The sequence below is a fragment of the Nansenia antarctica genome (genome assembly GCF_963989245.1).
Source record: "Nansenia antarctica genome assembly, chromosome: 7".
NCBI lineage: Eukaryota > Metazoa > Chordata > Actinopteri > Argentiniformes > Microstomatidae > Nansenia > Nansenia antarctica.
This window is the reverse complement of record NC_137677.1, coordinates 16,013,126-16,038,125: the sequence shown is the minus strand read 5'-3', so window position 1 is coordinate 16,038,125 and position 25,000 is coordinate 16,013,126. Positions and strand designations below refer to the sequence as shown.

At 44.4% G+C, this 25,000-nt stretch overlaps 2 protein-coding genes across 3 annotated transcripts in view; one reads left to right on the top strand and one right to left on the bottom strand.

Moving 5' to 3' along the window:
* LOC308162451 (nucleoprotein TPR-like) overlaps positions 1-15,723 on the bottom strand; it is an 83,289-nt gene extending 67,566 nt beyond the window's left edge. Inside the window, exons 1-6 of the mRNA XM_080536603.1 lie at positions 15,510-15,723; positions 13,315-13,419; positions 10,990-11,057; positions 8,881-8,968; positions 8,492-8,595; positions 8,049-8,213 (exon numbers count right to left, since the gene is read on the bottom strand). Of these exons, the coding sequence (XP_080392729.1) occupies positions 8,049-8,213; positions 8,492-8,595; positions 8,881-8,968; positions 10,990-11,057; positions 13,315-13,419; positions 15,510-15,660 (681 nt within the window). The 5' untranslated portion in view covers positions 15,661-15,723. The remainder of the gene's footprint in view (positions 1-8,048; positions 8,214-8,491; positions 8,596-8,880; positions 8,969-10,989; positions 11,058-13,314; positions 13,420-15,509) is intronic.
* Positions 15,724-15,963: 240 nt separating this feature from the next.
* odr4 (odr-4 GPCR localization factor homolog) overlaps positions 15,964-25,000 on the top strand; it is a 17,306-nt gene continuing 8,269 nt past the window's right edge. For both annotated transcript variants that reach the window (XM_080536334.1, XM_080536333.1), the window contains exons 1-8: positions 15,964-16,002; positions 16,620-16,733; positions 17,056-17,184; positions 17,400-17,495; positions 17,680-17,786; positions 21,304-21,340; positions 21,454-21,609; positions 21,885-21,980. In XM_080536334.1, the coding sequence (XP_080392460.1) occupies positions 16,635-16,733; positions 17,056-17,184; positions 17,400-17,495; positions 17,680-17,786; positions 21,304-21,340; positions 21,454-21,609; positions 21,885-21,980 (720 nt within the window). In that variant the 5' untranslated portion in view covers positions 15,964-16,002; positions 16,620-16,634. The remainder of the gene's footprint in view (positions 16,003-16,619; positions 16,734-17,055; positions 17,185-17,399; positions 17,496-17,679; positions 17,787-21,303; positions 21,341-21,453; positions 21,610-21,884; positions 21,981-25,000) is intronic.

The following is a 25,000-nucleotide window of genomic DNA, read 5'->3' as shown; positions in this document are numbered from 1 at the left end:
TATCACACTAGGACTTGGGATTATGATCCATCATGAGTTTGGCAGCAAGGCCCTTATCAACAAGCTACACATGATGGGTCATTGTGTGTCGTATGATGAAGTGCGTCAATTTCTCACATCAGTAGCAGCAGATCAATTACAGAGAAGCAAAGGTGTTTACATTCCAAATGGACTGACAAGAACCACAGAACATGGGATAATTGATGCAGCCATTGACAACTTTGACCAGAATGAAGAGACGCTGGATGGCAAAAATACAACACATTCCATGGCAATTGTTGTATACAGAAGAGGTGATGTTGCCACAGCACACAACCCCATCCTGAGAATCCCGGAGAGATCTCTCCATGCCCTGGACAGCTGTGATTTGGATAATGAAGAGGTTCAGAGGTAAATATTATAGACCAACTATCTGCCAGACACATGCAATACTTGATTGAAATGGCTCGGATATACTGTATGTTAATGCAATATAATCCAATATTAAAATGTTAAATGTGTAATGTGCACTGGAGGCTTCAAGTTTCACATTACACTTGTGTAAGTCAGACTAGCATTTGTCCAATATTCAAGTTACACATTATTTGTGAGGTCACACATCATAATCTAAGGAATCTGGAGTGTTGTTGTTTGTAAGGGAATTTTGTTAAAGATTGAATTTTATGACAAAAGATGCCTAATGACTTGTTCTTGAATTTCAGATACATCAAGCCAGGTAGGCGATCTGAACCACCAGCAGTTCTACCACAGGTCCTCAAATCAGACAGCACAAAAGCTCAGGCAGCAGAAGGCCAAGACTTACTTTGGAAGGTGAGCCGTATCATGAAAGAAGAAGAACAGAGAATCCCAGGATGGTCTGCATTCAATGCCTATGTATCCACGTCAGACATCCCATTAACAACAGTACAATATATGCCCTTCATAAGAGCTTCACCATCAGACCTATCTACAATCTATACAGCTCTTTTGCAGCTCACACAGCTTGCTCAAGAACTGGGACAGAGGCATATACTTGTAACTGCTGACCTTGCCATCTACAGCAAAGCACAGCAAATTCTGTGGAGCAAACCTGAAGCTTTGGATGGCAAGATCACCATGAGAATTGGAGGAATGCACGTCACCATGGCCTTTCTGGCAAGCATTGGGAAGGTGTATGCAGACGGGGGCCTCTTTGACATGATAACCGAGTCTGGAGTCTATGCTGACGCAACAGCTCGGCAGATGCTTCAGGGTAAACAACTGACAAGAGGTGTGAGGAGCATCAAGGTTGTTTCAGAGGCTCTGTTCAGGCTCTTCTGGATGGCACTGGTCTCCTGGCTGAACAAAAAAGGCCAAAGTCCATTGTCTGCTGAACAAGAACACCTCCTGCGAGATGTGCAGCATGCCTTTCATGGCAACGACCAGGTCTCTGCCAGACAGTTCTTAAGTGAAGCGGAGACAGACCTTCCTGAACTGAGGAGAAGAATACAACAGTTTTCAGAGAGGGGAGTTCAACAATCAGCAACTTTTAAGTACTGGCTGAATTTCCTCAAAGGGGCTGATCTCTTACTCAGAATGCTACGATCAGAGCGTGAAGCTAACTTTGACCTTCATCTCAACTGCATGTCTGAAGCAATACCATGGTTCCGGGCTGCTGGCAGGATGAACTATGCAAAGTACATGCCAGTCTACATAGCTGAAATGAAAGCCCTTGAAAAAAGCCAACCAGAGTCCTACAAATTCATGAGAGAAGGAGGGTTTGTTGTGCGGCGCTCAGATGAGAGAAACTTCAACTGTGTAGCCACCGATCAAGCACTTGAACAAACTATCAACAGAGAAGGAAAGGGTCAAGGAGGCATTATCGGCTTCACACTACGAAAGGGAGCTCTGAAAAGATGGCTCATTACAAGGCATGTCACCAGTGAGTACTGCGATGCCATGACAGAGCTTTGTGATGCAGCGGCACATGCACCAAAATCCCACAAAGAACATGGAGCAGCCCGCATGGACAGGGATGAGAGGGAAACTATACAGATAATGGAGTTTGTGCAAGACAGGCAGAACCCATTTGATTTGGAGAAAGTTCCCGATGAGCTCATCAATATTTCAAGTGGACAAGTAGCATCACAAAAGGTGGCAAAAGATCTCTCAAGCTTTCTGGAAGATGGAGAAAAGCTAAATGCTAATTTCATTGATGAACGACTTAAGAGTGATACACCAAAAAGTTTCTGGGATCCTGAGAAAAGACATAAATTGGCAACATTCACAGATATGATAGCAGTAATAAAATCTAGTAAATCTAAGCAGCTTCAGATGGATTCCGATGTCCTCTTCAGGAGACTCCTGGCTGTTTCAAAACAAAGGGACGTATCATTGGAGAATGTGATGCGTCATGAATTGGCTGCTGTCCCACCCTCTCTCTTCTATGACGATGGGGCGATGAGAAAAACCACAAAAGCAGACCTTGCAAAAAAACTGGAGTCGGTAGTAGAAGTGATGCAAGAGCTGTCTGACACCACAGAGAAATCTGCATACATCATTGATGGCATGGCTATGCTTCAAAGCCTCCATGATTCAGCCTTCCAGACCTTCAGTGAGCTAGCAGAATGCATCCTGAAGAAGATCTTGTCACTTCTAAATAGAAAACAAGAAATGCAATGTGTGGTCATGGTATTTGACAGGTATGACGGCCCACAGTCAATCAAAGACCTGGAGAGGCAAAGGAGAGGTGCAAGTGATGGAAGGCCTACACATGTTATCACTGGCAACACAAATGTCCCAAACTACAGGAAGTACTTGAGGAGTAGTGGAAACAAGACTGCACTGTGCATGTTTGTGAGCAACTACATTGTCACTGCAGCCCCACAGAGACTACACTCAGATGACTCCATCATCTTGGCAGGTGGATTTGATAAAGGGGAGGAGGTGAAGAGCATCTGCACAGCAGGAGTCAGCAGTTTGACATCACTGTACAGTGATCAGGAGGAGGCAGACACAAGGATGGTGCTCCATGCCATACATCTTGCAGAGTCATATTCCCGCATCATTGTGAGGTCTGATGACACAGATGTGGAAGTACTGCTCATATACTATGCAAGCAAAGAAATGTTTGGTTCATCTCTGGTGTACATGCATACAGGCCATGGAATGAGAGAGAGATATGTCCCCATCAACACCATATCTGAGAAGATTGGAAAAGACATGTCTAACTGTCTACCAGCATGTCATGCACTCACTGGCTGTGACACAACAAGTAGTTTGTACAGAATAGGAAAGACAACAGCATTCAACAAACTCAAGACCCATCTCAGCGAGCTCAAAGATCTGGCCCATTTTGGACTCTCTGCCAGCTTGGAAGAGTCTTTGCCAGTCGCAAGAGAATTTGCGCTTCTCCTATATGGAAAAAAGAAAATGGAAAATGGATTGATGTGCACAAACCTGGATGAACTGAGGTTCATAATTGCATCAACATCTGATACAGCCTCTGCAAATCTGCCGCCAACAGAGGATGCATTTCAGCAGCATGTGCAGAGAGCAATGTTCCAGACAGCGGTATGGTGTCACAGCCACATGCCCAAACCCCTGTTATGGAGTCCTATTGGCAAGGGGTGGATTATCAGAGATGGGGCCATTCAACCTGTCCTTTTTACAAAACCCCCAGCACCTACAGAAGTGAGAGACATCACTCATTTATATTGCAAAGATGCAAAGTGTGGAGAGAGTGGAAAGTGCCAGTGCCTCTCTGTTGGCCTTCCCTGTACAGAGTTCTGCACCTGCTGTGCAGAATGTCAAAATGTGTCCCCTAATGTTTGAGGACTGTATTTAATTGTACTTTGAATTAAGGTTCCAGTTTTAATAAAACCTGTACTATTTACACCTATGTTTTAGAGGCTTGTAATTTAGAACTAATAAACTTTATTTTATTGGGTTACTCTTATTCTGACTATTTTGTGATGTAGTTCAGCCACCTGGTATTTCCCTCTCCAAATATGATGACCATCAGAGTGAGCATTCTTAACTTATAGGCTATTATGCCACTTATCCCCCATTCGGAATTTGACTGTATCAGAGAAGAGGTAGGCCTATGTCTAAAGAAATCTCATTTGCAATAGAACTGTATGAGATATTTCCATACAACTACTGGTTATTGTTCAATAGCACCCTAGACAATTCAGTAATGATATATTTTTCAGGGATTTCTGTTTTTCTGATAAATGAGAGAAAAGTGATGGAGTCCTATGTTCCTGTCACCAAAAAGTACAATTTCCGTCTAAACTAAAGCTAAGTTTACAGGACTATAATTCAGTATTTATTTAGGTAAATAGTTGTCTGACTATTTGGTGATGTAGGACAACCACCTGGTTCATACCTCAGCAAATCTGAAGAGGAAAAGAGTGATCATTCTCAAGTTATGGGCTTTTTTGTCACCTTCCCCATATTCGGCCTGGTCTAATTTGGCTCTTTTTCAGGGATTGGGGTAGCTCTAAAGAACAACCAAAAAAACATCTTTTCCCCAAAAATAAAATTTTACAACAATCAATTTCATTAATGGGAGACCCTAAAGATAAGAAAAATCATTGTTGTAACTTGCTCTACCTCGGGTAGGGGTATCTCAAAATCTGAGGGCCCTTCCTGCTAGACTATTATGCCGCTTTTCCACTACACTGCCCGGGTCGGCACGGCTCGCCTCAGCACGCTTTTTTAAATTTTTTAATTTTTTTTCCAGATTTTATCCCTTTTTCACCCAATTTGGTAGCCAATTGAACCTAACCTAGCATCCAATTATCCCCTGCCTATTGCGAAGGATCCGCCGCACGACCCCGTGGCCGGCAGTGCCAGAGGAGGCCGCCAGGCAGACTAGCTGACTGGCTCCTCGAGCCCAGCACCTGTTATTCCGGCACCCCGGGGGCGCTGTTGCGCGACGGATCCTTGTCCGGAAATACTCCTATACCGCTCTCGGGAGCGGCCGCCCAATATGCCGCTCCCCGTGTGTGCCCCAGCCATATCCGGATCTGGCGAGCTGGGATTCGATCCCGGTCCCCGGTGGGCAGCTTGCACTAGTGGCCAGTGCTTAGACCGCTACACCACCGCGGGGCCGCCTCAGCACGCTTTTGAACAGTTCTGGGTACGAGACGTTTTCCACTATACAGGAAGGACCCGGGACTGTAGGAGGAGTTACAAAGATAAGATATACAGATCAGCGGGGGGAAATGCGATAAGAATTATGTCAAAATGCAGCACTATCGTGCACAGACCAGCCTTACAACATGTAACGTTAAGTGCCTGTTACTTCCCGCTTTCAGTTCTAGTAGACTAGACATGTGTTAAAGCCCCGATTCTATTTTTATTTCTCCTGACACGTTGAGCACTGTGCTTTTTTTTGTTGGTGAACTACCGTAATAAACCTAGAAAAGTGCAACTTCTCTGCTTTCAGAAACTGTTTGAATTGTTTAGATTGGGCATATAGCTCATGAATTACGGTAGTTTGAAGGAACAATCCTGTCTGCACCGGCAGCTCGGGTTTCGGAGCAAGACAATCTATCGGCATTAGTCAAATACATCCAGTCATCCGCTCACTGCTCTCCATCAAAAATGGCACATCCATCAATAATATTACATAATAACAACTGCTCTGATTAGATTGCTTAGATTGTTTAATACATTAACGGGGGGAAAAGCGAGATGAACTCGCGAGTATCATGCTTCCTCCATTGGACTGAGGAACAAGCATAGGCACAGGACATCGCCATAATAGCGATTTTTTTGTTGTTATGCTTGTTGTAATAAAAGTTCTATGATGCATTGAAATGACATTAAACTAAGATAATACGATGGTTAGCATAATATTTCTAATCTTTATTAATAAGTTATTACAGAAACAGTAAGTGATTATTCATTATTCCTGTTCCTAAGAAGGCTAGCTGCAAGGAAAATAATGACCTGCGACCAGTCGCTTTGACTCCTGTTGTTATGAAATGTTTTGAAAAATTCATTATATGTAAAGTGAAAAAAGCAGTCAGTTGCTCTCTGGATCCTTTTCAGTTTGCTTATAGATGTAATACAGGTACAGATGATGCAACCTCAGCCATGGTGCACTTCATATCTAAGCACTTAGAGGACCCTACCTCCTATGTCCGACTCTTATTTGTTGATTTCAGTTCTGCTTTTAACACGATACAGCCGCACCTTTTAATTGAGAAGTTAAATGGGCTTAATGTCCCCCCCCTCATTATAAAATGGTATCACTCCTTTTTAACTAACCGCACACAGCGGGTCAGTGTTAATGGCACTCTTTCGGAACCCAGAACCATAAGCACTGGTGCTCCACAGGGTGTAGTCAATTCCCCTGTGCTCTTTACTTTATACACAAACGAGTGCAGAAGCACCTACCCTAGCAATCGCATCATAACATTTTCGGATGACACTGCCATCCTTGCTTTAATTAAAAAGGACAGTGACCTAATTGACTATTATTCTGGAATCCAGAGGTTTGTTAAATGGTGTGATGTTAACTGCCTTGTTTTAAATGTTAAGACTGAGGAGATGGTGTTCGACCCCAGAGGTGTTGGGGACCACAGGCCTGTGGTCATCCACAAACAATCCATCTCGCAGGTCGCCTCTTACAAGTATCTTGGGGTTTTCATTGACAACTCACTCACCTGGAGCACTCATGTAGACAGCCTTTGTAGCAGATTACAACAACGACTACACTTCCTACGCCGCCTTAGAGTTCATGGTGTTGACCAAAAATGTATGCTACTCTTCTATCAGTCTGTCTTAGAGAGTCTCATCAGATACGGCATTACATCTTGGTTTGGTAACCTATCTGTACAACTAAGGTCCAAACTGGTCCGACTGATGCAGACTGCATGGAAGATCATAGGGGTGAAAGACCACTCATCCCTGCAGTCTATTTTTGAACAGGCTACTCTCAGACAGGCTAATAGAATTCTCATGAATCCCTCTCATGTCCTACATGCAGAGTTCGAACTACTGCCCTCTGGGAGGAGGTTCAGAGTCCCCCGCTCTAGATTAAACAGATTTAAAAAATATTTTATTCCGGTTTCTGTTAAACTTTTAAACTGCACCAGATGAATGTGAGCATATCTTGCTTATCGTTTTATTTCCACTCTTGTCTTAAACAGGGCTGCCTTCTGTTTGTGTTTTATCATTCTGTATTGTCTGTTGCTCTTTGTTGGCTGCTGTGGGGTGTAAGCCCAATACAAATGTCCCAGTGATGGGACAATAAAGTGACTTTTGACTTGACATTTTCCAAGAGCGAAATCTGTTGTGGTATTTAAAGATGGCGGTTAGTGAAGAAATCTATGAACATGGGATGACGATTTCCATTGACCAATCAACGGTGTGCAGCGTCACACGTCACACGCAGCCTGGCAAAAAAGTACCTTTGGTACCTTTCGCTACCCATCGCGAACAAGAACTATTTTAGTTCTTGTTCGGCAAGGGTACCAGAAATGGCACGGGTACTTTTGGCAGTGGAAAAAGGATAATAAACCGGGCCAGCACGGGCTGACCCGGGCTGGCCCTGTAGTGGAAAAGCGCCATTAAGGTCCAGGGTCAGGTCAGGGTCAGGGTTAGGTCAGGGTCAGGTCAGGTCCAGTGTTAGGTCAGGGTCAGGTCCAGGGATAGGGTCAGGGTCAGTGTTAGGTCAGGGTCAGGTCCAGGGATAGGGTCAGGGTTAGGTCAGGGCCAGTGTTAGGTCAGGTCCAGGGATAGGGTCAGGGTCAGGGTTAGGTCAGGGCCAGTGTTAGGTCAGGGTCAGGTCCAGGGATAGGGTCAGGGGTACCTGGTCCTTGGCTGTGTCCAGGCTGTGTCTGAGGTCGAGGGTCAGGGTTAGGGTCAGGGGTACCTGGTCCTTGGCTGTGTCCAGGCTGTGTCTGAGGTCGAGGGTCAGGTTAGGGTTAGGGTCAGGAGTACCTGGTCCTTGGCTGTGTCCAGGCTGTGTCTAAGGTCGAGGGTCAGGTCAGGGTTAGGAGTACCTGGTCCTTGGCTGTGTCCAGGCTGTGTCTGAGGTCGAGGGTCAGGGTTAGGGTCAGGGTCAGGAGTACCTGGTCCTTGGCTGTGTCCAGGCTGTGTCTGAGGTCGAGGGTCAGCTTGTCGTGGTCTCTGCCTCCGGCCAGCAGCTCCTCCGTCTTCTTCTTCAGCTCGGCGCTCAGCCAGGTGTTCTGGTTCTGCAGGAGCTCCTTCTCCTGCTGCACACGCCTCTCACGGTGCTACACACACACACACACACACACACACACACACACACGTTAACCCTAACGCTGTATCTACTGGTCTCACCTGGACACCTCTGGTCTGACCCTGTAGGTAGTTATGGAGAGAGAGAGAGAGAGAGGTGAAGAGAGAGGTAGAGAGAGAGAGGTAGAGAGAGGTAGAGAGAGAGGTAGAGAGAGAGGTAGAGAGAGAGGTAGAGAGAGAGGTAGAGAGAGAGAGGTAGAGAGAGAGAGAAGTAGAGAGGTAGAGAGAGAGGTATCTAGGTAGGTCTCACCTGGATGGACACCTCTGCTGACTGTATTTCGTCCAGTTGGAGCTGTAGCGCCACCTTGGCTGTGTTGGTCTCCAGCAGCTTGGCGTCCAGACGCTTCACGTCCTCTGAGGAGACAAGAGAACATCTGACCATTGATGGTTCATCTGACCACTGAGGTTCATCTGACCACTGAGGTTCATCTGACCACTGAGGTTCATCTGACCACTGAGGTTCACTACTCTGGGCTGGCTGACCATCGTCACACCAACCAATACAGAGACTGGCTGACCATCGTCAGACAGGGTCAGGGGGTCAGACAGGTCAGGGGGTCAGACAGGTCAGGGGGTCAGGCAGGTCAGTTTGAGTCACCAGTCTAGTGGTAACTGATAGTCACCAGTCTCTGGTCTCACCAGTGAGATTGTCCACCTCCTGGGTCCTCTTCTCCAGCAGGCGAGCCAGCTCTCTCCTCTCAGCCTCGATCTCATACTTAGCCTTGCCCTGAGAGAGACAAGCAGGGTAAATATCTCATACTTAGCCTTGCCCTGAGAGAGACAAGCAGGGTAAATATCTCATACTTAGCCTTGCCCTGAGAGAGACAAGCAGGTAAATATCTCATACTTAGCCTTGCCCTGAGAGAGACAAGCAGGGTAAATATCTCATACTTAGCCTTGCCCTGAGAGAGACAAGCAGGGTAAATATCTCATACTTAGCCTTGCCCTGAGAGAGACAAGCAGGGTAAATATCTCATACTTAGCCTTGCCCTGAGAGACAAGCAGGGTAAATATCTCATACTTAGCCTTGCCCTGAGAGAGACAAGCAGGTAAATATCTCATACTTAGCCTTGCCCTGAGAGACAAGCAGGGTAACTAGGAGGAGGTAGAACAGAGGAGAGGACAGCAGAGAAGAGGAGAGAAGAGGAGGACAGGAGGAGAGGACAGGAGGAGAAGAGGAGAGGACAGGAGGAGAAGAGGAGAGGACAGGAGAAGAAGAGGAGAGGACAGGAGGAGAAGAGGAGAGGACAGGAGGAGAGGAGAGGACAGGAGGAGAAGAGGAGAGGACAGGAGGAGAAGAGGAGAGGACAGGAGGAGAAGAGGAGAGGACAGGAGAGAAGAGGAGAGGACAGGAGAGAAGAGGAGAGGACAGGAGGAGAAGAGGAGAGGACAGGAGAGAAGAGGAGAGGACAGGAGGAGAAGAGGAGAGGACAGGAGAGAAGAGGAGAGGACAGGAGGAGAAGAGGAGAGGACAGGAGGAGAAGAGGAGAGGACAGGAGGAGAAGAGGAGAGGACAGGAGAGAAGAGGAGAGGACAGGAGAGAAGAGGAGAGGACAGGAGGAGAAGAGGAGAGGACAGGAGGAGAAGAGGAGAGGACAGGAGAGAAGAGGAGAGGACAGGAGGAGAAGAGGAGAGGACAGGAGGAGAAGAGGAGAGGACAGGAGGAGAAGAGGAGAGGACAGGAGAGAAGAGGAGAGGACAGGAGAGAAGAGGAGAGGACAGGAGGAGAAGAGGAGAGGAGAAGAGGAGAGGACAGGAGAGAAGAGGAGAGGACAGGAGGAGAAGAGGTGAGGACAGGAGGAGAAGAGGAGAGGACAGGAGGAGAAGAGGGGACAGGAGAGAAGAGGAGAGGAGAAGAGGAGAAGAGGAGAGGAGAAGAGGAGAGGACAGGAGAGAAGAGGAGAAGAGGAGAGGACAGGAGAGAAGAGGAGAGGAGGAGAGGACAGGAGGAGAAGAGGAGAGGAGGAGAAGAGGAGAGGACAGGAGGAGAAGAGAAGAGGACAGGAGAGAAGAGGAGAGGAGAAGAGGAGAAGAGGAGAGGACAGGAGAGAAGAGGAGAGGACAGGAGAGAAGAGGAGAGGACAGGAGAGAAGAGGAGAGGACAGGAGGAGAAGAGGAGAGGACAGGAGGAGAGGACAGGAGAGAAGAGGAGAGGACAGGAGAGAAGAGGAGAGGACAGGAGAGAAGAGGAGAGGACAGGAGAGAAGAGGAGAGGACAGGAGGAGAAGAGGAGAGGACAGGAGAGAAGAGGAGAGGACAGGAGAGAAGAGGAGAGGACAGGAGGAGAAGAGGAGAGGAGAGGACAGGAGGAGAAGAGGAGAGGACAGGAGGAGAAGAGGAGAGGACAGGAGGAGAAGAGGAGAGGACAGGAGGAGAAGAGGAGAGGACAGGAGGAGAAGAGGAGAGGACAGGAGAGAAGAGGAGAGGACAGGAGAGAAGAGGAGAGGACAGGAGGAGAAGAGGAGAGGACAGGAGGAGAGGACAGGAGAGAAGAGGAGAGGACAGGAGAGAAGAGGAGAGGACAGGAGAGAAGAGGAGAGGACAGGAGAGAAGAGGAGAGGACAGGAGGAGAAGAGGAGAGGACAGGAGAGAAGAGGAGAGGACAGGAGGAGAAGAGGAGAGGACAGGAGGAGAAGAGGAGAGGACAGGAGAGAAGAGGAGAGGACAGGAGAGAAGAGGAGAGGACAGGAGGAGAAGAGGAGAGGACAGGAGGAGAAGAGGAGACGACAGGAGAGAAGAGGTCTTCACCTGTGTTTCTCCTGGTTTCTCTCCTGATGATTCTTCATCCAGACCTTTCAGTTTGTTCAGTTCCTCAACTGGAGCAAGACAGTGTGACTAGTTATATGACAGAGACAGTATGACTAGTTATATAACAGAGACAGTATGACTAGTTATTAGGGGTGTAACGGTTCACCTAACTCACGGATCGGATCGTGTCACGGTTTTTGAGTCACGGATCGGATCATTTTTCGGATCAACACAAAACATTTTTGTTTTTTTATAAAAACTGCTTTTTCCTTGAATTCTGTAAAAACACCACTTTTACTATGTGACAAAAACCAACAACATTCAAGATGTCAAAACTGGTTATATATATATATATACATACATATATATACATATATATAACATATTCTACACTCAAACATTACATAATTATACTGAAATACACTCAATTTAAATGATAGGAGAGAGGGAGGAGGCGCCTGGTTGCAGCAGTGAGTCACTGGGCTCTTTAAAGCAGATGAATAAACATGTTTTATGCCACTTTTAACTAAATAATAAAGTGAACCCTTATTTTGAACATGGTATGAAAAAAATGCCTACATTATCAGAAGTTGTCGAGCTACCTTTTTCGTGCCTCCCATAGTTGACAGAGAAGCCAAAGTGCTCCCATACATGGGATTTAAATGACGAGGGAGGCATTTCGAGTTCTTCTCCGCCGAACAACGTAACTAGCACTCGCTATGATACACTAGGGCTGCCACAAACGATTATTTTCATAGTCGACTAGTCACCGATTATTTTTAACGATTAGTCGACTAATCGGATCATAAATTACAGCTTATCGCACAATTACTCAATCGCTCTTATTTAGCTATCATCTTCTAAATCAGCTTCTAAATTTAGCTTGAAGTTGTTAGTTGTTGTTGTAGGCATGTGCTAACTAAAAATAAAGACAATTAAAATGATTGTTCACTCAAAAATAGATATTTTAATGAACTTTGCAGATTTATTTCTGGCATCACTTGCATGTAATGTAATGTAAAGAGTAGTAGAGGGTGCAAACTGCTGAGTAAAATGAGGTAGGCTAGGCACTAGGCAACCAAAAGAATACAAAAACAAAAATAAATACTTGTACAGAGTACAAAAGTTTTGCTTTGCTTCACTCATCTCATAGTAGAACGCGCCTTCTTAGCACTGTAACGTTAAGACAACATTTTTTGCTATTTGATAAGTATCGCTTTGATGACAACGTAAAATAATGTAAGAAGGCTTTTAACGTAACGATATCGTTAGCCAATAACAAGCTAACTAGCTTACCGAGACGAGCCATCGTCTTCCTCGTCATCTGCCACAACGTGCTTTTTAGATGCTCGCGCATCATAGACGTGCTGCCATGATAAGCGAGTTCAGCTTTGCAAATTTTACATTTTACATTCTTTTTTTCAACGTTGTGGTTGAAATGCTCCCACACTTTAGAGGTACGAGGACAGGAAGACATTTCTCTGTTTGTCAAAGACACTGGGAGACGCTAGCCAGTGGCAGCTTCAGGGAAGAAAAACGAATGCTTATCGAATGAAATGAATGGTCTTTATTGTCATTGATATAGTACAGGTACCAAACAACGAAATTTGGGAGGGGGGGGGCTCCCCTGGTGCTAGGCAAAAAAATAAAAAAAAATAAAAAACGCTTATTTCAGCTCCAAAAAAACATGCGACTACGGCGATTACCAAATATGTCGGCGACGAATTTGGTAGTCGACGTCGTCGTGACTAGTCGACTAATCGTGGCAGCCTTATGATACACTTGGGCCGCGTTCGTAAATTCGCTTTGAGAGCGCCGGAGCGCACACTGGGTCTGACATCATAAAGCGACCAAGTAATTTGATTGGACAAGAGGCGTTCCTTGAACGCTGATCAGATTCCAGAGCGGATTTACGAACGCAGCCTTGTTGTTGTGGATTCCCAGCTTCACGTGTAGTGAGCAAACAACGGATTCTTTTTCTTTCGCATTATCAACCTATCATTGCGCTTTAGAGTAAAACAAAGCCCGCAACTGTCGCGTCTATCTTTTCATGGCAACTCTACATTGTGATTTACAAGAGATATTAACTAATATTAAGTAATATTATTACTTGTTAACATTTTGCAATTGATCCGTGGTACACATGTGTGCCGAACCGTGGAGGGCGATCCGTACGGATCACGGATTATCATTACAGCCCTACTAGTTATATGACAGAGACAGTATGACTAGTTATATAACAGAGACAGTGTGACTAGTTATATAACAGAGACATAATGTCCTAAACAGAGACAGTGTTGACCTCTGACCCCAGACAGGACTTACCGAGCTGCCTGTTCTCGTACTTCAGGGCGGTGTAGACGCGGGTGTGAGACACCACCTGCTCCTGGCTGTCCGTCAGACGCTTCTCCACGTCAAAGAACTGCTGCTCTGTAGACGAGAGAAAGACAGGGACACAGTTATCAACCTGTTACTGTTCTGTAGCCATCCATCTCTCCATCCATCCTTCTATCAGACAGATAGGGCGGGGGGGGTTGACAGGACAGCACACACCTCTCCTCAGCAGGTGAGCTGCCTGGCTAATGGCCACTAGCTGTCGTTTACTACAAATAAGAGTTGTCAACTCGAACCTACTGAGAATAGTTCGGACAATAAGGAGGCTAACCCTAACTACCCATTATCAGTTACCACTAGACTAACTACCCATTATCAGTTACCACTAGACTAAAGCTGCGTGCACACCGCGGACCGTGACCCACCGTTCTGGCGCAACCTGGTGGGATGGGCTTGACGTACTTCAACTGTTGCTAGCGAAGTTTCCCACAGAAGTGGGGAAAAAAACGTCAGATAAGATATATAAACGGGTTATTTTGATAAACTGGACACATTTTGTGAATATATATGGTTACTTTCTCGCCTGAAAACATATAAAAACGTCATAAAATGACATATTAACACTTGTAGAGCCAAATTACAGATTTTAGCCAATGGCGGCCAAAATTGAGGAGTTTACATCTGAGGCGAGAGCTCTGGGCAAGAAACTACTTCCGGTTTACTTCCGGTTGTTTTAACGGATCCAACGCAACGCAAAAAGCAGAAATTTTTTGACTGATTGGCGCACCCTGACGGTCAAGAAACGCAATACAGAGCAAGGCAACTGATCAACGCAACGGCCCCATTGAGATGAATGACTTCCGGTGCAACGCCTTGTGTGCACGCAGCTTAACTACTCTATCAGTTACCACTAGACTAACTACCCATTATCAGTTTACCACTAGACTAACTACTCTATCAGTTACCACTAGACTAACTACTCTATCAGTTACCACTAGACTAACTACCCTATCAGTTACCACTAGACTAACTACCCATTATCAGTTTACCACTAGACTAACTACCCATTATCAGTTACCACTAGGCTAACTACTCTATCAGTTACCACTAGACTAACTACTCTATCAGTTACCACTAGACTAACTACCCATTATCAGTTTACCACTAGACTAACTACTCTATCAGTTACCACTAGACTAACTACTCTATCAGTTACCACTAGACTAACTACCCATTATCAGTTACCACTAGACTAACTACCCATTATCAGTTACCACTAGGCTAACTACTCTATCAGTTACCACTAGACTAACTACTCTATCAGTTACCACTAGACTAACTACCCATTATCAGTTACCACTAGACTAACTACCCTATCAGTTACCACTAGACTAACTACCCTATCAGTTACCACTAGACTAACTACTCTATCAGTTACCACTAGACTAACTACTCTATCAGTTACCACTAGGCTAACTACTCTATCAGTTACCACTAGACTAAGTACCCTATCAGTTACCACTAGACTAAGTACCCTATCAGTTACCACTAGACTAACTACCCATTATCAGTTACCACTAGACTAACTATATCAGTTACCACTAGACTAACTACTCTATCAGTTACCACTAGACTAACTACCCTATCAGTTACCACTAGACTAACTACTCTATCAGTTACCACTAGACTAACTACTCTATCAGTTACCACTAGACTAACTACCCTATCAGTTACCACTAGACTAACTACCCATTATCAGTTTACCACTAGACTAACTACTCTATCAGTTACCACTAGACTAACTACCCATTATCAGTTACCACTAGACTAACTACCCTATCAGTTACCACTAGACTAACTACTCTATCAGTTACCACTAGACTAACTACCCATTATCAGTTTACCACTAGACTAACTACCCATTATCAGTTTACCACTAGACTAACTACCCATTATCAGTTACCACTAGACTAACTACCCTATCAGTTACCACTAGACTAACTACTCTATCAGTTACCACTAGACTAACTACTCTATCAGTTACCACTAGGCTATAGTTAGTTAACTAGGGTTAGGCTTAGTTAACTAGGGTTAGGCTTCGTTAACTAGGGTTAGATATCACTTTTACAAACTCGTTTCTCGGCCGCCAGACGTGTTAGCTACATGCTAACTAGCCGTTATCTCACCACTGTTCGCGGTGAGCTGCTCGTGCTGCGTCCTGAGGGCGCCGTTCTCCCGCTGCAGGTCTGTGAGGCAGCGCTCGAGCTTGTTCTGCACCGCCTTGGGCAGCTTGTTGAGCTCGGGCCGCTCGAGCACCTGGAGCAGCACGGCCGCCATCTCCCGCCTCTTCTCACGGCGTCAGAAACCCTCAACACGTCGACTGTCTCTGTCAGAAGTCGACTGTCTCTGTCAGAAGTAAACTGTCTCTATTAGAAGTCAACGGTCTCCGTTTGATTGTCTGAAAGAACTGAAACCGACCTCAAGTGGCTCAATACCCGGCATCAACACGCGACCGATAACATTCACCCACCGCGGAGCCTCATGGGAGCTTTGTGTTAGCCAATCATGTTTCGCGGATCCAGTGACGTCTAATCACAGCGCATCCAGTGACGTCTAATCACAGCGCCCCAGTCACACGTATCAACAGCTCAGTTCACGAGCAGCACCTTTCTATACCAGGTAATAATATAATACTTATAATAACGTCACACTGAAATAACCGCTCTCTGAAACGGTGTTGTTGTTGTTCAGCTAGAAAATACGATTGTCAAGACTTTGAGGATGTGGCACAGTTAGTTAGAGCTAGTTAACCAGCTGGACTGACATCTGAAGCTAATTAGCCTCTGAAATGTCAGTAACTTAATCAGCCAAATAACATGAGATGTTGTTTAAATAACATGAGATGTTGTTTAAATAACATGAGATGTTGTTTAAACGTGACTTGACTGTTAAGGCCAATGCACACGGCGTGCAATTTTTGTTGCACCACAACATTCGATTTTGAAGTTTGAATGGAAGTCTATGAGAAGTAGTAGTAGCTAACAGTGTCTAGTAGCTAACAGTGTCTCTGTGTCTAGTAGCTAACAGTGTCTACTAGCTAACAGTGTCTACTAGCTAACAGTGTCTACTAGCTAACAGTGTCTCTGTGTCTAGTAGCTAACAGTGTCTACTAGCTAACAGTGTCTCTGTGTCTAGTAGCTAACAGTGTCTAGTAGCTAACAGTGTCTACTAGCTAACAGTGTCTCTGTGTCTAGTAGCTAACAGTGTCTAGTAGCTAACAGTGTCTCTGTGTCCAGGGTTCAGAGGTCAGGATGGGGAGGAGCTACACCGTGGAGGAGTCTGTGGAGGCGTACCTGTCCAACCTCAGGCCTGCAGGGGCGGGCTGTGTCACAGGGCTGCTAATTGGCCAGGTAAGGTGTCACAGGTGATTGGCCAGGACCCTAACAGTCTGTAGCCCCAGATAGTATAAATAGATATTGTAGATTACATAGATAGAAGGATAGACTGATGGGTATTATGGGGTTGTTGACAGAGAGGCTGATGGGTAATATGGGTGTGTTGACAGAGAGGATTATGGGTAATATGGGGTGTGTTGACAGAGAGGATGATGGGTAATATGGGGTGTGTTGACAGAGAGGATGATGGGTAATATGGGTGTGTTGACAGAGAGGATGATGGGTAATATGGGTGTGTTGACAGAGAGGATGATGGGTAATATGGGTGTGTTGACAGAGTTCCCCTCAGAGAGACTTTGTGGTGCTGGCGGTGAGGACTCCTCAGAAGGAGGTGGAGGAGCCAGACACAGCTGCCAGCTCATTGGACAGCCTTGATGTAGAGTGGGTCACTGAGAACGCCCGACAGGTAGGTTGTCATGGTGACGTGGTGGATCAGGGAAGCAAATTTCTACATCTCAAATGGCCTGTATACACACAGGGCTGTGTGTGTGTGTGTGTGTGTGTGTGTGTGTGTGTGTGTGTGGGGGGGGGGTGTGTGTGTGTGTGTCTGTGTCTGTGTGTGTGGGGTGTGTGTGTGTGTGTGTGTGTGTGTGTGTGTGTGTGTGTGTGTGTGTGTTGCAGGTGTCCAGGATGTTACCTGGAGGTGTGTGTGTTCTGGGGGTGTTCCTGGTCACCCCTCCTGAGCAGGCCAAGGATGCTCCACACTCTCTGAGACAGGTGTGTACACACACACACACACGCACACACTCACGCACACACTCACGCACACACACACACACACACACACACACACACACACACACACACACTCACGCACGCACGCACACACAGAGACTAAGGTATAAGCCTGTGTGTGTGTGTGTGTGTGTGTGTGTGTGTGTGTGTGTGTGTGTGTGTGTAGCTGGTGTTCGGGGTGGACAGGCTGGTCTCCAGGGGGAGGATGTGGAGTCTGTCAGACGATGATGTCACAGAGAGGGTGACGCTGCACATCTGCTCCAGGACCAGGAAGTATCCTTCTCTCCTCTGATTGGTCTAGAACCCCAACCTATAACCTATAGTCCCTAACCCTAACCCTAGGTCAGACAGGACTAACACTAACCCAGGACTAACACTAACCCAGGACTAACACTAACCCAGGACTAACACTAACCCAGGACTAACACTAACCCAGGACTAACACTAACCCAGGACTAACACTAACCCAGGACTAACACTAACCCTAGGTCAGACAGGACTAACACTAACCCAGGACTGACCCAGGACTAACACTAACCCTAGGTCAGACAGGACTAACCCAGGCCTGTTATTACTGACCCTAGATCGTTAATAACAGGGTAATAACAGGGTAATAACAGGTTAATAACAGTAATAACAGTAATAACAGGGTAATAACAGTAATAACAGGGTAATAACAGTCATAACAGTAATAACAGGTTAATAACAGTAATAACAGGTTAATTACAGTAATAACAGTAATAACAGGTTAATAACAGTAATAACAGGACTAAGCTGTCTGATATATGGGGAATGATCCGAAGAATGAGTGGAATTAAAAGGAATTATGTAATACCAGTGTTGACAGGTAGCAATAAATCAGCAGTCAGTAATAAAGATAAGGCAGAACTTCTGGCAGAAACACTAGTGAAAGTTCACAGTTCAGGAAATTTAACAGTAAATGCTAGACACCGTAGGGATACAATTCTTGCTCAGAATATAGATGTTAATGTAAAGAAGAGTGCAACAAGGGATAGTTTAGATTTACCTTTTACATTGCTTGAATTAAAATGGGCTGTAAATGTGAGGAGGCAATCATCACCAGGGAAGGATGGTATTTGCTATAGTATGTTAGCTCATATGAAGGATCATGCATTAGATTTAGTATTAAAGTTGTTTAATAAAGTGTGGGAATCAGGTAAAATTCCAAACAAATGGAAACACTCAATCATTGTACCTATTTTAAAACCAGGTAAAGACCCATCAGATCCATCAAGCTATAGACCAATAGCACTTACATCACAGTTAGGGAAAACTATGGAGCGAATGATTACAGAAAGGCTAACATACTATTTAGAAAGTAAAGAGTTGTTCTCTCCTTTTCAAAGTGGGTTCCGTAGAGGAAGAAATACTATGGATTCCATTTTACGTCTTGAGTCAGAAATTAGGAAAGCTCAAACTAACAAAGAAATGGTGTTAGCTGTCTTTTTCGATGTTGAGAAAGCTTATGATATGTTGTGGAAGGAAGGATTGCTAATCAAATTCAGTAAACTGGGGGTAGATGGTAGGTTATATAACTGGGTGTTAGATTTTCTTTTTGGCAGGACAATACAGATAAGGGTAGGGACAGAACATTCAAAGGAATACAGGGTTGAGAATGGGACTCCACAGGGGAGTGTTTGTAGTCCAGTATTATTCAATGTCATGATTAATGACATCTTTGAACAAATAGAAAAAGGAAGTCTTTGTATGCAGATGACGGGACCTTATGGATAAGGGGGCGGAATCTGAGATACATAGAGAAGAAAATGCAGATTGCAATTGAGAAGGTGGAACAATGGGCAAATGAGTGGGGGTTCAAATTATCTATACCTAAAACACAGGTAATAGTTTTTTCTAAACGATCGAGAGAAGTGTCATTGAAATTATATGGGCATACTTTAGAACAGGTTAATGTAATTAGATTCCTTGGTGTTTTATTTGATGAAAAGTTGACCTGGAAACAGCACACGGATAAAGTAAAAGATAAATGTAAAAAGGTCAATAACCTGTTAAGATGCCTGTCAGGGAGAGATTGGGGAGCAAGCAGAGCAGCATTGTTTAATGTGTATCAGGCATTGATGAGGGCTTCTCTAGACTATGGATGTTTAGGATACATGTCAGCAGCAGTAAGCCATCTTAAAAAGTTGGATGTGCAACAAACACAAGGACTTAGAATATGTAGTGGAGCTTTTAAAACATCCCCAGTAGCAGCAATACAAGTTGAAGTTGGGGAACAGCCACTGTGGATACGCAGAATTAAACTTTTGTTAGCTTACTGGGTTAATCTCCAAGGTCAGAATAGTTCACATCCAACTAGGTCTATTGTACAAGATTGTTGGGAGCATAATAAGACTCATTATATGAGTTTTGGATGGATAGGGAATACAATAGCAAAAAGATACGATTTAGATAAATTACGGTATAGTCCAGTAATCCCGCATTCAATTATTCCACCCTGGTTATATGTGAATCCATTAGTAGATTTAGATATACAACAAGAACTACGAAAGAAGTCCAAACATGCACATCCTGGGAATGTGGTACAAAACTATATTGGTCAGCACTATACAGGCAAGTTCTTACTTTTTACAGATGGCTCAAAAGACCCAGAGACAGGACGTACAGGAGCTGCAGTATTCTTCCCACAGTATAAAACAGGAATTAAAAAAAGAACCACTGATCATTTATCAGTGTACACAGTGGAGCTTCTAGCAATATTGACAGCATTAGAATGGTTGGTAGAGAATAGGGTTAGTAATGCACTCATTGCCTCTGACAGTTGGGCAGCACTGTCAAGTATCAGATCGTTGAAATCATGCAGACAGGATATTGTTTTCAAGATCCATCATTTAATTTATGTAATATATAGTATGGATATCACTGTTTGCTTTGTTTGGGTTCCTGCTCATGTAGGGGTAGAAGGAAATGAAGATGCGGATATATTAGCTAAGCAATCAATTAAGTCACAAACAATAGAAATGGATATTCCACTTAGTAAAGCTGAGGTAAAATCAATCATTAAAATACACATGCAGGAACTATGGCAAGAAAACTGGAACAGAAATGAAACAGGAAGGCATTTGTTTAACATTCAAAAGAAAGTCGGAATAGGAAGTAGGATGGGCAGGAACCGGAAAGAAGAGACAGTGATATCCCGGCTCAGGATAGGTCATACTGGGTTGAATGACACACTTTACAGAATAGGAAAACACCCAAACGGCATTTGTGCACATTGCAATAACCCGGAATCTGTTCAGCATGTGCTGCTGGAATGTGGAAAATATGAAGAACAGAGAAAGCTCCTGAAAACAGCAATTCAGAAGGTTAAGTTAAGGTTTACTGTAGGGAACTTACTTGGAAACACAGTTAAAGTAAATAACCAGTTAATTAAATATTTGAAAGAAACAGGATTGATAGGTAGGATTTAACTCTACCCCTCCCCACCATTTTGTTTATTTTCATTTACATTTTTCCCCCTGTCAAGCTAACGTTCCACACAGTCCAGTAGGTGGCGGTAATGCACCTTAAGCTGGTTGCCAACCGCAGATCAAATAAAAAGAAGAAGAAGAAGTAATAACAGGTTAATAACAGTAATAACAGGTTAATAACAGTAATAACAGTAATAACAGGTTAATAACAGTAATGACAGGTTAATAACAGGTTAATAACAGTAATAACAGGTTAATAACAGAAATAACAGGTTAATAACAGTAATAACATGTTAATAACAGGTTAACTAGATCAGAGGTTCTTTAACTGAGCGACTCAGAGTGGTCTGCAGAAGCTTTGACGTCCGAGACCCCAAGGTGCGTTGCTAGGGGTGGTTGCTATGGCCTCTATAAGCCCCTCCTCTCCTTATTCATGTCGCCCTGCTGATTGGTGTGTTGGTGCTGACCTGCCTTGTGATTGGTCCTTCCAGAGCTCTGCCAAGCCTGCTTCTTGGAGGTACCAGTCAGGTGTGTGCGGGGCGTGGCCAGTTCTGACATGCTCAGTAGGGCTGGACCTGCTGGTCCCCGTGGCAACCACACACCTGTCACCTGACCTGTCACCTGACAGCCTGGACCGCAGCATGAAGGTGACTGACTGACAGCTGACTGCAGGCTCTGGAGGAGTTAGGGTCAGAGGTTAGGGGTCAGAGGTCAGGGGCTGGGTTTATGTGATGTGTGTTCCCGGAGGGTCAGGGTTAATGTGATGTGTGTTCCAGGAGGGTCAGGGTTAATGTGATGTGTGTTCCAGGAGGGTCAGGGTTAATGTGATGTGTGTTCCAGGAGGGTCAGGGTTAATGTGATGTGTGTTCCAGGAGGGTCAGGGTTAGGGGTCAGAGGTCAGGGTTAATGTGATGTGTTCCAGGAGGGTCTGCGGTCGTGGGCGCGGCAGGTGGAGGGCGGAGTCTGTCTGCTGAACGGCCGACGTCTGCCTGACGACACGGAGCTGGGCGGAGCTCAGGTAACCACGGCAACCCTCCTACTGTACAGGCTAGCATCAGTAACAGGTTAATAACAGGGTAATAACAGATATAACAGGTTAATAATAACAGGTTAATAACAGTAATAACAGGTTAATAACAGGGTAGTTACAGTAATAACAGGGTAATTACCGTATTTTCCGCCCTATAAGGCGCACCGGAGTATAAGGCGCACCTTCAATGAATGGCCTATTTTAGAAATGTTTTCATATACAAGGCGCACCGGCTTATAAGGCGCACCGGCTTATAAGGCGCACTGTCGTTTTTTTTTTTGACTGGGGTTGCGTTACGCCCAAGCTCCACCTACTGCGTTGCGTCACCTCTCCATCGGTGTTGTCAACTTCCCGTTGTCCAAGCTCCACCTGAGCGTTGTCACCGTCAACGTTCTACCTGCTCCACTGTCAAAAATATATATTTTTCCACCTCAAGTATCAGCCGTTCGTCATCCATTTTTGCAACAAGCGTCAAGGACCTGCGGTGATTCACAGCTGACTCGCGTGAATAGCAATTCGCAATAGCTGCAACCACGAGATATAGAGTAGTTAGCTACAAGCATTTTCAATCTGCTATTATCTCTATTAGTGGATTAACCGCTGTGGTGATTTAACAGCTGATAAAAATACATCAAGTAGACTACAAACAGAGCAAAACAACACCAGAAAACAACCAATAGGCTATACAATTATAACCAACAACCAATATGTGACAGCTCCTGGTGAAATGTGCAACGTACTTTTTCAGTTTTTACACATGCTTAAACTACAGATTGTAAGCTTTCAAATGATGTCATACATTCAAATCAGAGAAAGATTGAACACGACAGGCGTATTTGAATGTTGGTTCATCTCAAACACTGAATGGGAGAAAAGTGAATCTGACCAAACCACAACAAACGCTGCTAGCGGCTAACAGCTAACAAAACACATCGCTACGAAGGTCTAAACTGTATTTTAATAACATGACAACATACTGGGAGAACATCGACATGCTAAAAACACATAACTACACATAACTAGATGAACACACAGTTCTTGCTTTTGAACACGAGCTAAAACGAAAGTATGTTTACAAATCAACCCTCCCTTACCGGTAGCCTCCGGCAAACGAGAATAATGAATCCAATACACAAATGATAAGTGTTTAGTGATCGTTAAACTGTTGTTTATTATATCGAGTGGGTACTTTAAAACTTCAAGTTGAAAGCACCAAGAATCTCACTTTGTTCCCTCGGAAACTCTGTTTAGTCTTCTTTACTTGGGGTCTTGTGGTGTGGGACTGTGAGTAAGCACAACACCGGTGTTTACTGATTACCGTAATGCTGCAAGCGGTGTGAGTGTCCGAATTGAACAGTTGGGTGAGTACGGCATCCATTCAGAGCACATGATAGAATAACAATAGCATTCGCGGAGATTCCAAGATGGCGGCCGTCGTTTACTGATTACCGTAATGCTGCAAGCGGTGCGGCTTTGTAGTTTACCAGTCGTACTGAAACATTTTATTATTATTAAAAAAAAAATATTGGTCATGTAATTTTTACATTTTGATCCATATATAAGGCGCACCGGGTTATAAGGCGCACTGTCGTTTTTTTTTTTTTTTGGGGACTTTTAAGTGCGCCTTATAGGGCGGAAAATACGGTACATTAATAACAGGGTAATAACAGGTTAATTACAGTAATAACAGGTTAATTACATTAATTACAGGTTAATTACATTAATAACAGGTTAATTACAGTAATAACAGGCTAATAACAGGTCAATTACAGTAATAACAGGTTAATTACATTAATAACAGGGTAAGTAAGTAAAGCTTTATTTATATAGCACCTTTCATACAAGAAATGCAGCTCAAGGTGCTTTACAACAGGACTAAGAACATGAAGTGAATATAATAAAACATAGCATAGAATGAATATAAAAGTAGGGGAAAACAGTAAAAGAAAAGGTAAAGATAAAATACAATAAATAAAAAATAAAAAAAGAGAAAAAGAGAAACAAAATGCAACCTCTGCCTTAACACTTAGTAACCGCTATCCATCTTCTCGTCAGTAGAATACCTTTCCCTATCCCTCTCATTTCCCTACCTTACACAGTCTTTCTGTACTTCTCACTGGCTTTCAAGTTCAAACATGACTGACCTTGCACCAAAAATCCAGTTTCAACATTGCAGTTTCTTTCTTTTGCACTTACTCAAACCTTCTGACAACGTACAATCACCTCTTTCTCATCGATCCGGCAGTGTCAGATCACAGTATTTTAACCAACTGGATATGTAGCCTAACTGTCGTCTGTCTCTAGACACAGCAGCGCAAAATCCCAGTCAACTGGATCTGTAGCCCAACTTGGCTTTGTGGTACCAATGTTATCCCCCCACAGTCTGTGGAGTTAAAGACCATGTGCATTACTGTGTAGAAATCTAAGAGATAAATAGATAAAACATTTAAAGTGCAGCAGCTGGCAAATGAGCAGTAGGCAGGTGCAGATGAGCTAGTTAAAGGAGTGCAATAGCTGGCAGATGAGCAGTGGGCAGGTGCAGATAAGCTAGTTGAAGGCTATATTGAAGAAGTGCGTTTTTAGCTTTCTTTTAAAAATATTTAGTGAGCTGGCTTCCCTGATCTCTAAAGGTAATGTGTTCCAAAGCTTTGGGGCATAGTTGGCAAAGGCTGCGCTCCCGATCTTCTTCTGACTGTTGCTGGGGACCTCTAATAAACCTGCGATAGATGATCTTAGTGTTCTTGAGGGTGCATAATTGGCAAGGGAATTAGCAATGTACTTTGGGCCTCGCCCATTAAGGGCTTTGTATGTAAGGAGGAGGACCTTAAAATCAACCCTACATGTTACTGGCAGCCAGTGCAGAGTAGCTAGGACCGGAGTTATGTGTTCTCTCCTCTTGGTTCTAGTTAGAAGTCGAGCTGCAGAGTTTTGAATGAGCTGAAGTCTTGCAGTCGTTTTTTTAGGAAGGCCAGTAAAAAGTGTGTTACAGTAATCGAGCCGGCTTGAGA